The 18,224-nt window shown below is 44.3% G+C and overlaps 2 protein-coding genes across 2 annotated transcripts; one reads left to right on the top strand and one right to left on the bottom strand.

The window, feature by feature from the left end:
* Positions 1-10,259: 10,259 nt before the first annotated feature.
* Positions 10,260-11,108, top strand: LOC127299075 (uncharacterized). Its single transcript, XM_051328971.2, has one exon. It carries the CDS (start codon positions 10,402-10,404, stop codon positions 10,906-10,908), a length of 507 nt encoding a protein of 168 aa, XP_051184931.1. The 5' UTR covers positions 10,260-10,401; the 3' UTR covers positions 10,909-11,108.
* A 5,808-nt stretch (positions 11,109-16,916) lies between these two features.
* Positions 16,917-17,733, bottom strand: LOC127303303 (uncharacterized). Its single transcript, XM_051334048.1, has 2 exons — positions 17,317-17,733; positions 16,917-16,988 (listed from the first exon to the last, which is right to left on the bottom strand). The coding sequence occupies exons 1-2, from the start codon at positions 17,731-17,733 to the stop codon at positions 16,917-16,919; spliced, it is 489 nt and encodes a 162-aa protein (XP_051190008.1).
* Between the last annotated feature and the right edge of the window lie 491 nt (positions 17,734-18,224).

Genomic DNA, 18,224 nt, shown 5'->3' with positions numbered 1-18,224 from the left:
CAGAACAGTTAGCAAGAAAAGGAACAACGAGGTCACTAGATTCACTATGAAATGCCATAGATATGGAAGAACAGGGCAAGCTGAAAGGGAGAATCTAGTGCCTCAGAGACAGACAACAGTTATATCCAGAACAGATTGCAAGGCTGAGGTTATTGTCAGTGAGAGGTTTGGAAAGTGGCAGATAACAAAACTAAATTTGGAACATAACCATGACTTGGACCCAAATAGCAATTGCTTCAGATCACACAAATACATGACTGAACCAGAGAAGGATATGATAAGGACATTGAAAAGAACAAACAATTCTACAAGAAAGATCGTATCAATCCTTGCTTACATGAGAGGTGGCATTGCTATGCTACCATACAATAAGAGACATGTCAGTAACTTTGGCACGAAAATTAACCGTGAGATGCACAACACTGACATGATGGAAGTTGTCAGCATTTTCAACAAGAAGCAAGCAGAAACTCCTGGTTTTTACTACTCATTTGAGCTAGATTCCGAAGATAAAGTTAGAAGCATTTTCTGGATAGATGAAAGGTGCAAAATAAGTTATGAAGAGTGTGGTGATTGTGTTAGTTTTGACACAACATTTCTAACCAACAAATACAACCTCCCATTTGCTCCATTTGTTGGAGTGTCTCGTCATGGAACTACCACATTGTTTGCCTGCTGTCTCATTGTCAATGAAACTGCAGATTCATTTGAGTGGGCTTTCGAGCAGTTTAAGATAGCAATGAATGGTGTAGCTCCAGTAACAATCATAACAGATCAAGACAGAGGAATGGTAGCAGGTATAAGCAGAGTCTTTCCCAATGCTATTCACAGGGTTTGCTTGTTCCATGTCAAAAAGAAATTGGACGACAAGTGTGGCTCAACATTTCAAAAAAATGAGGGGTTGTATGAGGATTTGCAAGATATCATTGACAACAGTTTGACAGTGGAAGAATTTGAAACATTGTGGCAAGAGATGATACAAAAGTATCAAGTTGGACACATAGATCAATTTGTGACAATGTGGAAAAATCGGAAAAAAATTGTGCCTGTCTATTTCAAAGACAAATTTTTCCCTTTCCTTCAAACAACAGCACGCAGTGAAGGTATGAATGCACTTTTCAAGCTTGGAGTTGGTGCAAAATTTAGCATCACTAGTTTTCTACGCGAGTACCAGACTGTACTAGATGTCATAATAGATAGGGAAAACCACTGTGATCACAATGCGCGTTTAAAGAAAGTTCCAGACGACAAGTATTGGTCAAAGCTTTACATTGAAAGGCAAGCACACCATTTGTACAACATCAGCATTTTCAGGAAATTTCAATGGCAACTTGCAGATACAACAAGACTTCAATTGGTTGAGCATGAAAAAGAAAAGATTTACTTTATATCACAAGCTGCTAACTACCCGTACAAAGAACATAGGACAAGGCAGTACTTAGTGTAAATGGATGCCAAGGAATCTGAGTATACCTGTGTTTGTTGTTTCTTCCAGAAAAATGGTATCCTATGTTCACACATCTTGAAAGTAATGATACATTTGAATGTTCCTGAAATCCCGGAGAAGTACATTATAGGCAGATGGAGAAAAAAAGACAGGAAACTGAATGGGAATAACATGAAAGGAGCACCAATTCAGGAAGAACAACCTACTCTCAGATTCAATGTGCTTTCAAAGATGAGTGTGCGCACTGCTGCAACAGCTTCACTAACCAGAAGAAAAAGTGATTACTACCTACAAGAAATCAGAAGAATTGATCAGGTTTTAGCTGATATGGATAATGAAGAACAAGAAACAGTTCCGCTGGCAAGTACCTCCACACGTACTGTGACGCATGTCCCGTCTGCCGGAGATTCTGATTTTAGCTCATCAAGTATTACCCTGAAAGATCCTGATGTTGCGAACACAAAAGGAAGGCCCAGAATGTTGACTATAAAGGAAGCAATTAAACAAAACAAGTTCTACAGCTGCACCCACTGTGGATCTAATAAACACACGAAAAGGAACTGTCTAGACTTGGACAAAGTGTTTGACCTTCCTAAGAAGAAACGATCGAGATCGAAAAACCCACGGAATATAAACAAAGGTTAGTATTTATTTTTGAGAAAAATACATTACTTTAAAAAAACTACTATTGCTCTCTTACTTTTAAAAGTACGGAAAACATTTGCTCACCAAAAAAAAATGTGCAGGTGATGTTGGAACTAGCAAGAAGAGTAAGACAACAATAAAGTGAAGGATGATGATGTTAATCCAAAGTCGTAGAAAGCAAAGCCAGAAGACGGCCAGAAGACGTAATGGAAGACGGTGATCCATCAAGAATTGGAGAGATGAAAAAAGAGTACATCAGTGATTGAACATTAAGTTGTGTTTGTGTGTTATTGTACTCTGCCAGAAAAATATAGGATATTCATTTTCCTATTGTAATGTTATGAAAACATCTGAGGTTGACTCAAATTCTCTATTGTTTTGAAGTGGCCAACGCAGAAAGTATATACACAACCAAAAACACTCATAATAGCAGAAATCACACAGGAAAAGGTTGTAGTCCGCAAGACGACAGCAGAAGAAAGTACTAGTCTCTTTGTACTGTGACCAAGAAAACAGAAAATGATCCTCTGAAAAACTAGATGAAATCGCATCTGTTCTATAGTAGTGTCTTCATTGTAAACTATAACAAAAAAAGAAAAAAAAAACAGATCCTCCGTTCATGAAAATCTCTGCTGCGTTGATTCACATGTTAGTTGTTCCCCCGATCATCCATCAAACTTGTAGTACTATCCATCTTACTTCAGACCAACCTGTGAATGAATAAAACAAGTATTACAACAAAAAAATAGAACCTGTTGTGTCTGTTTTAAGCATCTAATCGATAGTATACTTGGGCAAAAAAATTCCATCAAAAAACAGTAATACATACATCACCAAAAAATTCAGACACAACAGTTTTGTCAACTTTGTTGTGCTTGCTGAAGTAAATCTCATTTGCCAACTTGATCCTGATGTTTAGGATGTCATTTGATGAGAAGATGTTCTGTAGTTGTGCTCTTGGATGCCACACATCCAATATCTTGACAGCGACAACTCCACAGTCATCACTGGGAAAGAAACAGACACCATTTTTTTAGATCATTACAGTGAACACCAATTTGTATATCAGTTTATTTGTAAAAAAAATGTCAATAAATCAGTACTTACGGATTAGTTTGTCTCGGAACATGTGGATAAACTATTTGGTATTCATTGAAATTGATTTGGTAAGGCATTATAGGAGTGACAATTATGTCCCATAGGTGAACAAACTTTTCCAACTAGAAAAATCAGAAAATATGAACAGTTAGCAGTAAATCAAAACAACTACAAAAATGAAAAAGGAAAAAATTATGTAAAATGTTACCAAAACATGATCAATTGTCTGATGGTAACTTGAATTCTCTGTGTAAAGTGAGTCGCAGAAAGCGAACATTTTTTCTTTGAAGCAGACAACAAAAACAAACCAGTGGCCACCAATGCATAAAGGGAATGATAGCTGGATAAAATGTAAGAAAAGAATTAAACAAAGAAAAAGATATATAAAAGAAGTTAAGAAAAATCAAAAAAAGTTCCAGACACGAATCTGGTTGGAGCGCCACATAGGGTATGCACTGTTTGCTCCTTGAAAGGCATGTTGCACGACATCTCCGTTCTTTTCATTGTATTTGTAAATTGCTTCCTGTAAAAAAACACTCATAAAACAAAAGTAAAAAAAGAAAAAAAAGATTATGGAAAAGAAGGTATAATTGTACCCTTACCCCGACATATGAAAAGAAGGTATGTTTCTTTGAGTATCTTGGGTGATGATCCATGAATAGCTTGCGGCAATAAACTAGCACTAGGTAGTTATCAACGTGACCATATGGTTGCAGTGTTGCTAAAGATTGGAAAGAACAGAAAGACTTTTCATATTTTACTGCTTCTAACCTGTACAAATTCGAAAACATTAAAAAGAATGTTTAATTTTACAGAAATCTTATTGTACTACATGTAAAAAACATTGGAAAGTTGATCTACTTACTTTTTCCATTCATTGTGGTTCCCTATGTAGCAAATAGCGCTATAATATCGCCTCTCAGATGGTAAGAGAGGGTAACGTGTAGATTGAGTTGAGACAAATGGGTCTGAGTTGTATCTACCCGGTACAATGCGCCTTGTGGGTACAAAATAGTTGTTACTCTTGCTAGATGATCCTGGTATGTTAGTATCAACTTGATTTAATCCAAGATTTTGGGCACTAGGCCTTACTTGTGTGCTCAAGTCAGTATCAACTTGTTTCCCCTGATATATGAACAGAAAAACATCAAAAATCCTACATACAGTAACTGAGAAAAAAAAGACACCAATTATGTAAAATGAGGTAAAAAAACAGCGAGTTTAGGTTATGTAAAAAACTAAATCTCAAGGGAAACACTTGATTTACAGATCCCACATTATGTATTTACAGGATTACTAATTATGTAGAACTAGGAATACAACTATGTAAAAAACGCAATTTACTAAATCCACATTACCATATTTACAGGACTGCTAATCATGTAAAAAGTAGTCATACTTACAAAACCTTTTGGAAAGTATTTACATATCATGCAGCATGTAGGAAAACATGTAATTCTCGAAATTACATAACCTTTTGGAAAGTATTTACATAAAGTTGCTCTACTTACATATCATGCAGCATGTAGGAAAACATGTAAATCTCTAACTTACATAACCTTTTGGAAAATATTTACATAAAGTTGATCTACTTACATATCATGCAGCATGTAGGAAAAAACATGTAATTCTCGAACTTACATAACCTTTTCGAATGTATTTACATAAAAAATCATATAAAAAATCATATGAGAAAAAGAAACTGCTAACCTCAGGTGACTGTGAAATTTGGATAGTTTCTTGAACTTGTGAATGACCATTTGTATTATCTGCTTTATCTAAGTTTGTTACAGAAACAAGCTTATTATACGCATCATTGGCTTCCTTTGACAGTGTATTGCATCTATCTTTGAAATATTTTTGGCCGGTAATTTGACAAGCTAATGGACCAGGAGACTGGGATAAAAAAAACAAACTGTCAAATTTAATGTGTTGTTGCAAAACTATAAATCATACAGAGAAATATTTTAGATAAAAGGTGTAGATTAATACATCATCTAGAAGCACGACGTTACTATTGGAGCATACTGGAGATGTCAAATCAATTGAGCTCTTCTTTAGCAGAAACAAATTGCTTGCACACTTAGAAGGAATTCCAAAGGAAGTCTTGGCTTTTAGTTTTGACTTCTGTATGGAAACAACACAAGTAACCAAAAACACGATAAATAAAAAATAGAAAAGTAAAGGTGAAGACTAGAGAGCACAATTAGATGTCAGTTTGAACCTGTTCACTAAAGACAATTATTGGAGATTGAAAGGTTGTTTCATTCCCAGAAGGTTGTTTCATTACAGCATCGGAGATTGGTGAATTGGATGCATCAAGGATGATGAAATTGTCCTTGATCTTGGGGTCTAGTTTAACAATCCAAAAAAAAGAAATAAACATTGGGAAACAAAAAAACAAAGTTACTGGAAAAATGTACTGGAAAAGTAAAAGTGATGAAAAAAAATTAGAAAAATAAACCTGTTGCTAACTCTTGTGAGTCTAGAATATCAAGGTGACAAGGTGGAATAGTATTTGAAATGGCTGCATTAAAATAGACATGGTAAAAAAAGAAATTAGTAAAAATATAATATAAAAATATGAAAATAAAATTAGCACTGCTTCAAACAAAAACATACTTTGTGTGTTTCCATCATTTTTCACAGTCTGGACATTGGGAACATGTTGAACTTCGTTGGAACAATAATTCGATTTGTAGCAAGTACCACTATTGGAAAAATCGAAGTTGTCCGCTGCTTGAAAAACATTGCCCCTTGCATTCAATCTTTTAGCTAACTCTTGATATTTGCCTGAAGCAAGCTTGCCTCTACTGATACTGAAGTCGAAATCTGCAAATTAATAAAGTTTAATTTGAGTGAGAACAAATTTGAAAAATGAAAAAAAATAGAAGACTAGTATATAACCCCATATACCAGTGAACAAAAAAACAATAAGAACTAACAAGTAAGATCAGAATTAAAGTGAAAAAGTAGGGAGAACATTTTCACCTGTTTCATCTTTGTTGCTCAAAGCCTTATCATCAGGATCAATCTTGAAACTAGGACTGCTAATTAATGGTTCGGAACATTTACTGGTTGCGTTTGGTACTGCCTTGTTAGTAGAAGTATGAAGGTCGATGTTCAGGTTGCCCACATACAAACCTTTGAGCACCTGACAAACAATCTCTTCACACTTTTGTTCAATCTCTACTGGATTTCCAACAGTATTCAATTTAATAACCTCTGCTATAGTTTTTAGTTGCTGCAAAATGAATAAATAGTTTCAACATATTAAGACCCATTTGCATACAGACGGGAAACAATAAAAACACCATGAAAAGGGTAAAAAAAATACCTTGGTATCCAAGCATGGTCCAAGTAAAGAGGAAAGTTTATCAATGAAAGATGGTTGTGCAGTTTGAATATTGGAACGAAAATTTTGTGACACTCTATGTTGAGAATGTTCAGGTTCATCTGGCTGCAACAACCAAAAACAAACAAATTTTCTTACTGTAAAGAACTAGAAGAAATTAAAAAATAAAAGAGAGTAGAACAAAAACAAGATATAACCTGAACTTTACTTGCATAAGACACATGCTTGAATTGTCTCCTTCCACTAGAATCATGTAAATATGGCAATGTACTTTGTGAATACTGAGTTTCTTTTGACTGCAACAACCAAACCAAAATGAAAAGTTTTACTGAAGGAACTACGTAAAAAGAAAACAAAACTAATAGAATAAAAAATATAGGGCAAAGAAGATATAAAATAACCTGAACTTTACTTGCATAAGACACATGCTTCAATGGTCTCTTCCCAAAAGAATTCCCACTACACTTATCCAAATCTGCATAGTCTCTTATTCTGGTTCCTTTCCACACAAGAACTCGAGGCACAACATCTGGTAGTGACTTCAATCCAAAATCAACTCTGTCAAGGTACGCAACCTGGAAGAAAACATTCATAACACACAAAAACAAGAAACACATCAAGATGATGATCAATAAAAAGAAAAAGAAAATATAGTGAGACTAAAAAAATTACTTACAGCAAGGATGTAGTGATTTCCTCCAAGTGTGATTTGTCTCTTTGCAGAAACTTTTACTGCTTTGCGGAATTTTTTGATACTGCTCACAAGCCAATCATACACAAATTTGCATAGATCATACTTCATGATATTAGCAACATCTCTGAACAGGTGCAAGTACTCTGTGCTGGGTTGTAAGCTAGAATTTAGGCAAAGGAAACTTTGAAACAGAACAATCATGAAACAAATTAAAATATCCTCATCAGACAAATTTTCTTCAGACTTCAGCTTCTTCCCAAAATATGATACTTGAGGAATCGATGTGACATTGAAATGAGACAAGATGAAACTCCGCCCTGCTTCCCGATCAGGCACAACTTCCAAACCACTATTTGGAATCTCAAGAATATTGTGAACTGTATCTTTGGTGACAGGAATGAAATTGCTTCGCAACTGGATTTCTGATGTCCTTGTATCAAATTTACCAGCAATCCACTTAACAAATCTGAGCGGAACATCAGTTTTCTCAAACTTCAAAAAACAACCAGCGCCATATTTGTCAATAACAGCTACTTGATGAGGTGTTAAAGACTTAGCAACAGTACTGAAATATTTGCCCGAGTAACGAGTGAAAACAGTTTGCTCATGACTCTCTGTTTTTTGCTTCTTGAACTACAGAGAGATAAGCACAGAAAAATGGTGTTTCAAAAACAAAAAGAATGAAAAAAAAGATAAACAGTCCACTCCAGCACATGTTCAAAAAATTCAAGGCCTGACTGAGTTGAACCTTGTCAATACGACTAGCAGTCAACCTCCTCTTCAATTGTTTTACTTTCTGCATAAAAACAAACACATCAGAGAAACCCATGACTACATAGGCTTGTACACTACAAGCCAGAAAAAATATAAAATGTAGATAAGAAACCCTACATTGCTAATATAAAACTTGAGCAGTGCTTCATCAAACTTCGCATCCTTTAAAGCTTTCTCCTGGAAAAATTCAAATGCAATTCAGAAAAAAGAAAAAACAATTGAATAGGAGGTTGTTGTGTCCTTTGGTAAAAACCTACGACACTCGCAAAAACATGCTTACCCCACTCATATGAAACTTATGTTTACCTTTGAAAACTCATCACTGTCACCATCGGTGAGCACATCTTCATAGAATTTCACATTATGCTTGTCAGATCCTGGAGGTGTATCAGAATCATGTCCATATGCTTCCAATAAAAAATCCATTACCACAAACAAAAGGACACCCTGCACATGAAGATGAACATAACTTACAGCTGATGAAAACATAGCTAAGACGGGCCGACCACACAAGAACACCATAATGCGTGTAACTTGCCCAAAATACTTCACACTATTGCAGCTTGTAAGATGGTCTACAAAAAAATCTCCTGGATCCCATAACAACATGAGACCTCTTATACTATGCTCATTATGCATTTTGGTCTACTCGAGTCAGATGCATTTTGGTCTGACCACATATACTTCAGATTTTGCACACTAATTCAGACAAAAAACAACACAGAAAACTAAACAAACTAGCACAATCAAGCTAACATGGGACCATAATTAACGAACTAGCACAATCAAGCTAACATCCTTGACGAGCCTACGGCTGTATGCAGAGTCAACATCCATGAAAAGCCTATTCGGCAGTGTATGCAGAGCCAACATAGCGGAAACATCCATGAACAAAACACCGCCCGATAGCCATGAACACAAAAAATCAGCACGCATCCATCAAACCAGCTTACCAGCCCCCTTCGCAGTAGCCGCCCCACTCGAGTAGCCACGCCCTCTCCGACGAAATCAGCAACAAAATCACCACACAAACCTCCGCAACCTCAACGCCCCTCACTGGCTCCACCAAACCTCCGCCGTAGCCGCGGACGCCTTCTACGACGAACAATCAAGGACAACACCAAAAAAATCAGCTCCGCCTCCATGTACTGGTACTACACCACAAAGCACACCGACGAAATCAACTCACCTCCTCCTTCCCGCCGACGCACGGCGGCACCGCGCAACCTCCCTTCCCGCCGACGCACCGCGGCACCGCGCCGCCTCCCTTCCCGCCGACGCACCGCGGCACCGTGCCGCCTCCCTTCCCACCGAGGCACCGCGGGATCGTGCCGCCCTCCCCCCAAATCGCCTTCCACCCACCTCTCCCCCTCCGCCCAAATGAAGAACACAGCAGAAAAGGGGGAATGGAAAACTTATGAAATCGAAAAGGGAAAAGTAAAAACCGAGAAAAACCAAACCGGAAAAAACCAGGAAACCCGGGTCGGGTACGGACGCGGGACACGAACGTCAGCCAGGCAGACCAAAACGCTACACGAATCGTAAAGCGCGAAACGAACGGCTCAAAATTCGACTGACAGTGAAAAGCAAATCAGTCGACTGATTTGTAGCAAATCCGTATATTTATTTTGTTTTGTAGATAACGTGGAGCGGTATGTGAATCCTCGACTTCAATATCTCCCGATACCACGTCACCTGCCGCTAAATTTGACCACCAAAACAAGCTATGATATCCAAGACTCCATATTTGAAGGAACATTATATTCATGCATGGTAGGATCCAGACACTTTCCATCGTCTCTGACCAGCAACACAAACCCTCTACTCAATCCCAGTGATCCAGCTAGTACGTAGTACTGGTCAAGGGTCATATGCAAGCTTACAAAAAAGTGAAGCAACGGAATCTTCAACCATCCAAACCGCAACTTAACTAATCCCCGGTCACCTTCTAGACGTTCAACGTACACGTAGGTGCTGCCGTTGGTTACCCTAGCTAGTCTCCCATTAATTCGTGCAACTTGATTAGCCACGAATTTGCCCAAAAGGAAATGAAATAGCCATGCATGGGGCTCCTGTGGCGTAAGAAAACGACGGCTGGGAACGACCGGTCCAGCAGCAAAGTCACCACCAGGTGTGCGGTTCAACGTGGCGTCGGGCGTCGGCCATGGCGGCACCGCGAAACGGCATCGAAGGTCCGGGTGTAGGAGCTAGCACCCACCAACTATAAAAGGGACGCCGCCGCATCGCCATTCCACACCAAACTACACCTGCAAAAGCAAAAGCCAAACAACACCTGCACCTCAGCAACAAACTCATTTCCCCGATCGAGCAGCTGCGCTTGCCAAAGCTTCACCACCTCACCACGAGACTCGAAACCCCTGTTGACCGATGGAGGTTGAGGCGTTCCCGATAGGTTTCACCAAGGGCATCCGCTCCCACTGGCGCCGCCGCAAGTACCAGCGCCTGGAGAACGGCGAAGGCGGCAGCAGGACCAAGAGCACGCAGCGCCTCGGCGGCGGCGCGCGGCGCGGCAGCGGCGGGTGGCGCGTGCGGCTGCGCGGTCTGATTCTGCGCCGTGTGCGCGTCGTCCGGGCGGTCGTCGCGTTGCCCGGGCGGCTGCTGTGCCGGCTGCGGGACGCGTACGTGAGCGGAATGCTCACTGTAGCCAGGAAGGCGGTGGTCACGGCGATACCTAGCGACGGGATGTGGACGAAGCGCGTGCCAAGGCGGAAGCACCATAAGCTGCTGCTTCCCGGGGCTGCGGCGGCGGCGCAGGGCCCGTCGGAGTTCGAGAAGCGGCTGGTCATGGAGATCTACAAGTCCATCGTCGCCTCCAAGGAGCTCACCACCATGCTCCACTCCTCCACCGCGCACCTCCCCACAAACGCAGCATGAGACTGAGTAGCCAGGCAGGTCAGGCCCTTATGTGGTCGATGCGGTCTTGGAGAGGCTTGGCTTGATGGTTCAGCCGGCCACTCTTCCCGTCAAAGCTCAAAGTTTTTCTGCGGCGTTGCTGATCCTCTTCACTGAATCCCTGTCTTATCTGTTTCACCTGCACATCATCGAAATTGTATATACAGAGTTTCATTGACTTACTTCGTATTGCCTCCATATAGATGATGATGATGATAATGATCTCTGGTCTTATCCTTAGGGAAATGGTTGTTCAAATAGTTAACAGTCTCGGAATTAATTTAATCCAAGTAAAAATATAACATAGTGTTAGACTGTACATATACGTAGAGCTTCTGTGTATTATACCTGTAACATTGTACATGTTGTACACTATAAATATAAACCCTACGCCAACCCTATTGGGGGTTGAGCGTTCCCAAACCCTGTTTAACATGGTATCAGAGCCAGGGTCTCGAATTCGAGTCCTGGTTTTCACAATTTATTCTATAAATTGTTGTTACTCCCCCTCCTGGCTTCTAGGGCTATACGCCTTTGTTTACACGTGTTGACTTGACTCCGCCGCGTCACACGTGAGGGGGGATGTTAAACTATAAGTGGATTGCCTAACTCTTTCCATAAGATCGGTCTTTTGGAATAGTTGGTTAGTGCGTGAAGCTTAACATGGTATCAAGACCTAATCCGATCCAATGACTTCCGCCGCCCTCTCCACCGCATCGGCCGCCGCCGCCTCGCCGGCCGCCATCACCTCGGTTCCTTCCGCCTCGAGCACGCTGGCCACCTCTGCGGCGTCGTCGGGCGCCTCCTGTCCCGCGTCGGCTGTCGCTGCCCTGCCAGCGTCGACCGCCTCGGTTTCCATCGCGTCGACCACGTCGTCTACTCCCGCGATGCAATCTGCCTCGACCACCGCGTCGGTGTCGCCGTTCCTCGCGGCGCTTCTCGCCGGGACCGCTCCTTCGCCCCTTGTTCCGCCGCCGATCTCCACGCGTGCGGCGGGTTCGATCTTCGCCAACGGCGCCGGGTGGCCCCTCTCCACCCTAGTCTCCCCGCTAGCCCAGGCGCCATCGCCACCATCGGCGCCGCCTCCTGCGCCAGCCCCCTCGGCACCGCCCATGGCTCCCTCGCCTGCGTATTACACGCCGGCCCCGGCTGCCCCTGCACCCACGCCGATCACGGCTCCTTCTGGCGTCCCTGGCGCCGCTGCTTCGCTGCCGTCGCAAGCCGCGTCGGCGCCCCTGGTGCCCTATGGTGCTGGCCTATACGGCCAGCCCTTGTTCTATGGCATGCCGCCCCTCTCCTATGGGCCGCACTCTCCGCCGCCGCCTCCACCCGTCGTGGACACGACGCCTGTTGCCATCCCTGCCGCTGTGCCTGCTGCTTTACCGGATGCTGGCCAGGCTATACATGCTGCTCTGTTCCACTTCGCCCATCTTCTGACGGTCAAGCTCAACGCCGACAACTATCTCCTGTGGCGCGCCCAAGTTATGCCTCTTCTGCGCAGCCACTATCTCGAGGGCTTCGTTGATGGGACACTGCCGTGCCCTCCGGCTGTGATTCAGGTTACAATGGCTGACGGTGCTCCGATGGTTATCACTAACCCGGCGCATCACCTTTGGGTTGCTCAGGACCAAGCCATCCTTGGCGCTATCCAGTCCTCGCTCACTCCCTCGGTGGCGGGCATGGTTGTCTTTGCTACGTCCTCGCGCGACGCTTGGGCCACGCTGGACTCTAGTTTCTCCTCGCAGTCGATGGCTCGGTCTATGGCGATCCGCACCAAACTTGGTGAAATCAAGAAGCTGGACTCCTCCATGTCCACCTATTACAATAAGGTTAAGGAGATGGCGGACATCCTTTCTTCTATTGGGCAGCCTCTCCGCGATGAGGAGTTCACCTCCTTCCTTCTCAACGGACTTGATGAAGACTATGAGGCCCTTGTGGAGAACATCAACGGTCGGGACACTCCCCTTCCGCCTCGCGAGCTCTATGCTCGCCTTCTCAATACTGAGCAACGTCGCCTGAAGATGCGTCCTGATGGTCCCTCTGATGCCGCAGCCAACGCGGCCTACCGCGGTGGTGGACGTGGCCCTCAGCAGCAGCCGCGCACGCCAGGTGGGCCTCCGCCTCAGCCCCGCCAGCCAGCCCCACCGCCCCGCCCCAACAGCAACACTGCTGGCCGCGGCCGTGCCTGGCAGTGTCCGGGCTATGGCACCAAGGTCCCCTGTCAACTTTGCGGCATTGAGGGCCATCTTGCTTCTCGGTGCCATCGACGCTTCAAGCAGGACTTTCTTTGTATTGCGAATGATGGCCGCGGTAATGAGAAACAAGCGGCTCTCGCGACCCAGGGGTCTACTTCGTCCTACCCTGTTGATCCCACGTGGTACATGGACACTGGCGCTACTGATCATCTGATCTCTCTCACCTCACCTCGCGGGAGTCCTACACCGGCCACGACCAGGTTCGCACCGCTGACGGGTCAGGTATGCACATCTCCCATGTTGGCCAGGCATCCCTTCTTACCCGTACATCCAAGTCCATCCATCTTCGTAATGTTCTTCGTGTTCCCTCGGTCACTCGCAATTTACTGTCTGTTAAAAAGCTCACTCTTGATAATGATGTCTTTGTTGAGTTTCACCCTTTTCATTTTTTTGTCAAGGACCGGGTCACGCGGGACGTTCTTCTTAGAGGTTGGAGTCGCCATGGTCTTTACTCCCTTGATGTGCCTGCCGCCCCCCACGCTCTCAGTGCCGTGCGAGCTTCGTCATCACATTGGCACTCTCGCCTTGGTCATCCTGCCACTCCCATTGTTCGTCATGTGCTTCGTCGTCATGATCTTCCATTTGTGTCTAGTAATAAAGAACCTGCAGTCTGTGATGCCTGTCAGCAAGGCAAGAGTCATCAGTTACCCTTTTCAGTGTCAAACTATGTAGCCAAAACTCCTCTTGAGCTTATTTATTCAGATGTGTGGGGCCATGCCCAAACTTCTGTTAGTGGTCATAACTATTATGTCAGTTTTATCGATGCTTATAGTCGCTTTACATGGATTTATCTGCTGAAACGCAAATCTGATGTGTTTGATGTCTTCCTGCAATTCCAACGTCATGTAGAGCGGCTCCTCAAGGAGAAAATTGTTTATGTTCAGTCCGATTGGGGGGGGTGAGTATCGTAATCTTAGTTCTTTCTTTCAGAAGCATGGCATTGCTCATCGTGTAGCTTGTCCTCATACTCACCAACAGAATGGCGTAGCTGAGCGTAAACACCGTCACATTGTTGAAACTGGCATAACTCTTCTTGCGCATGCATCTGTTCCTTTTCGTTTTTGGAGTGATGCGTTCGTTACAGCTTGTTTTCTCATTAACAGGCTTCCCACTAGACTTCTCAATATGAAAACACCTGTTGAGCTCTTATTTCATGAACCTCCAGACTACACCTTTCTCAAAGTATTTGGTTGTGCGTGTTGGCCACACCTACGTCCCTACAACAGTCGCAAGCTGGAGTTCCGTTCCAAACAGTGTGTTTTCCTTGGCTATAGTTCCATGCACAAAGGGTACAAGTGTCTCCACATTCCATCCAATCGTGTCTATATCTCCCGTTATGTCGTCTTTGATGAAAACCTGTTCCCGTTTGCTCCCCCAGTTCCACCCGTGTCCAATAATCAGCCCTTGGTGTCTACTCCTACTTTGCCTGGTCAATTTGATGATGTTGCATATTCTCCTGTTTTGCTTCCTAACCATGGTGCAGGTGTTGGACGAGGTGCTCGCCTTGAGCTTCTGGATGATTCCCCTCTGGCTTCTCCTGCTGTCCCTGTTCACGTCGATCCGGTGGCGCCTTGCATGGCCCATGCACCGTCCTCGGTCGCCGTGCTGCTGCCCGCGCATGTGCCTCAGCCCACTGCCGCGCCTGGCACGTCCTCGCCTGCTGCTGAGGAGCGCCCTGCGTCGCCCCCGCCTGGGCCGTCGCCCACGCCTGGGTCGCCCGCGGCGACGCCTGCTGCCTCGTCGCCTGCCTCCTCAGCTGGGCCGCCTCCATCGCCGACTGGGCCACCGTGCTCGTCACCGCCCCTGTTGCCCGCGCCACCGTCACCGGCTGCCTCGTCACCTGCGACTGAGTCACCGGCTGCCTCGCCCCCTGTGACCACGGTTCCTCCTTCCACCGTGGCTGTCTCTGTGCCATCTCTCCCTCACACTCGCAGTCGGAGTGGCATCTCTCGACCTAAAGAGCGCACTGATGGGACTGTTGCTTGGCTTGCCGCGTGTCTGTCTCAAGCGGTTGCGGATCCTACTACTGAGCCTCGTCACTACTCTGCAGCCATGCAGATTCCTCATTGGCGTCAAGCTATGGACCTTGAGTATCAGGCTCTTCTCAAGAATAAAACATGGTCCTTGGTTCCGCCACGGTCAGGTCTCAATGTTATTGACTGCAAATGGGTGTTTAAGGTGAAGAAACATGCAGACGGTACCATTGAGCGCTATAAGGCTCGCTTGGTGGCAAAGGGATTCAAACAGCGGTATGGTATTGATTATGAGGATACATTCAGTCCTGTTGTCAAGCCAACCACCATTCGTATTCTGCTTTCTGTGGTTGTTACTCGTGGGTGGTCTCTCCGCCAGCTGGACGTTCAGAATGCTTTCCTTCATGGAGTTCTTGATGAGGAGGTTTACATGCGTCAGCCACCTGGGTTTGCTGATCCTTCTCGTCCTGACCATGTCTGTCACTTGGTGAAGGCCTTGTATGGCCTTAAGCAAGCTCCTCGTGCCTGGCATGCACGCCTTGGAGCTGCTCTTCGTGCTCATGGTTTTGTTCCCTCTACAGCTGACACGTCCCTGTTTCTGCTTCAGCGTCCAGAGGTCACTATGTATCTCTTGGTCTATGTTGATGATATTATCCTGGTCAGCTCCTCTGCTACTGCTACTGATCGTCTGGTTGCTTCTCTTGGGGCTACTTTTGCTGTGAAAGACCTTGGGAAACTGCACTATTTCCTTGGTCTTGGGGTGACTCATGATGATACTGGACTGTCTCTCACTCAGAAGAAATATTCTCAGGATCTGCTTCGTCGTGCTGGCATGCTAGACAGTAAGCCTGCTATGACTCCTATGTCCACCGCGGATGTCCTTACAGCTGCCGATGGTGTGCTCTTGTCTTCTGAGGATGCGACGGAGTATCGCAGTGTTGTTGGTGGTCTTCAGTATCTCACTATTACCAGGCCTGATATATCTTATGCGGTTAACCGCGTCTGTCAGTATTTGCACTCACCCAGAGATCCTCATTGGGCTGCTGTGAAGCGCATTCTGCGCTATATTCGCCATACACCGTCCTATGGACTTCGTCTTCATTCTGCTCCTTCAGCCTTGCTGTCTGCGTTCTCTGATGCAGACTGGGCTGGTAGTCCTGATGATAGGCGATCCACGGGGGGATATGCAGTATTCTTTGGTCCTAATTTGATCGCCTGGAGTGCTCGCAAGCAAGCTACAGTGTCTCGGAGCAGTACTGAAGCTGAGTATAAAGCTGTGGCAAATGCTACTGCTGAAATCATCTGGGTGCAGTCATTGTTACGAGAGTTGCGCATACCGCAAGCTCGTCCTCCTGTTCTTTGGTGTGACAACATTGGGGCGACATATCTGTCATCTAATCCTGTATTTCATGCTCGAACCAAGCACATCGAAGTTGACTATCATTTTGTGAGGGAACGTGTTGCACGGAAGCTTCTTCAGATCAGGTTTATCTCCTCCAAAGATCAACTTGCTGACATCTTCACAAAGCCACTGTCCTTGCCCTTGTTTCAAGGCTGTCGGCGCAATCTCAACTTGTTAGATGTTAGATAAAAGAGTTGAGATTGAGGGAGGGTGTTAGACTGTACATATACATAGAGTTTCTGTGTATTATACCTGTAACATTGTACATGTTGTACACTATAAATATAAACCCTACGCCAACCCTATTGGGGGTTGAGCGTTCCCAAACCCTGTTTTACACATAGCAACTCCTAAGATGAACTAAACGTCAAGTCCGGTATTGCCAATGTTAAATAATGAAGAGCACCAATAATGCTTCTCTGTTTGTGCTATCTACAGGTCTCAGAAAAATACAATCAGTTAAGGATAACTTATCGATAGTGGACATAGGTGTAAGAGTTGTGGTGTACCTCTAGTCATATGAACTTTGACTAATTTTTTTGAAACAAGAAACTTTGACTAATCAATCCGCAGCATACTTCGCCTGGGTCAAGACACGTCCTTTTTTTTTTACAGGAAAGCGGCACTTTATTGATCAACACACATCAATACAAAAAGTCTTCCGAATGCATTCCGGGACAGAAGTCGAAACAAAACCTAGTGAAGCTAAATTACAAGTTTTAGCTAAAATATGTGCCGCTTCGTTCAGACAACGTTTCACCCGAAAACTAGCAGTGGAGAAGCGTGCCACCAAGGTCTTGATGTCCTTCACCACTGAACCAACCTCGGAGCGATCTGGTGCTGGAGAGTTGAGCCTCTGGATCAAAGACAAACAATCAGAGACAAAGATCACTTTGTTGAAGCCCTTGTCGCATGCAATCATCACCGCACCGCGTAGAGCTAGTGCCTCGCCCATTTCTAGAGATGTAAAAGCATGGAGGGGTAAGCTTGCCGCAGCCAAGCACTTCCCCTCGGAGTCGCGAAGAACTGCTCCCATGGCCATCCGCCTGCAGTCCGCGAATAGCGCAACATCAGAGTTAACAAGGACAACACCTGGAGGCGGCGGAGACCATCGTGGAGCTACATCAGTCTCACGCCTAGTGCCAGGTTTCGCCTTGAAGCATTGCTGAATGATCATGTCGATGTATGCGAGGATTTTCACACTCGTTCTGGTTGGATCAGGGTGGCCTCGATTATTTCTCGCATCATTACGTGCCTCCCACATATACCAACATCAACGACAAGTCCTTTCGGGAAGGGAGTAACTTCAATACCCAAGAAGTAAGGAGATCATCCAAAACATTGAGCGAATTTTTTTCACCCAATTGAGGTAGAAGGATAGAAATAGCTTGGTCTGAAGAGCTTATCACAATAAACTTATCAATGTAAATAAGAATAAAGATAATGATACCTGGCTCTTGTTGTCTAGAAAGAGATATGTATATATTCACATTGGAAGGAATAAATCCAAGCCCGATTAACTCCAAACTGATAAGAGAGAACTCCCTACTAATAAATTACCCTTAACTGAGAGTACTTATCTTGGATCTGGAAATAGCACAAATATGATATTATAAGAATGAAGAGCCTATTTTAAGACATAAAGAGCCTTATCAAGTTTATGAATAT

This window comes from Lolium perenne, chromosome 1 (genome assembly GCF_019359855.2).
Source record: "Lolium perenne isolate Kyuss_39 chromosome 1, Kyuss_2.0, whole genome shotgun sequence".
In the NCBI taxonomy this organism is placed as follows: domain Eukaryota; kingdom Viridiplantae; phylum Streptophyta; class Magnoliopsida; order Poales; family Poaceae; genus Lolium; species Lolium perenne.
Note: the sequence above shows the minus strand (reverse complement) of the source record. Positions and strands in the feature narration are given on the sequence as shown.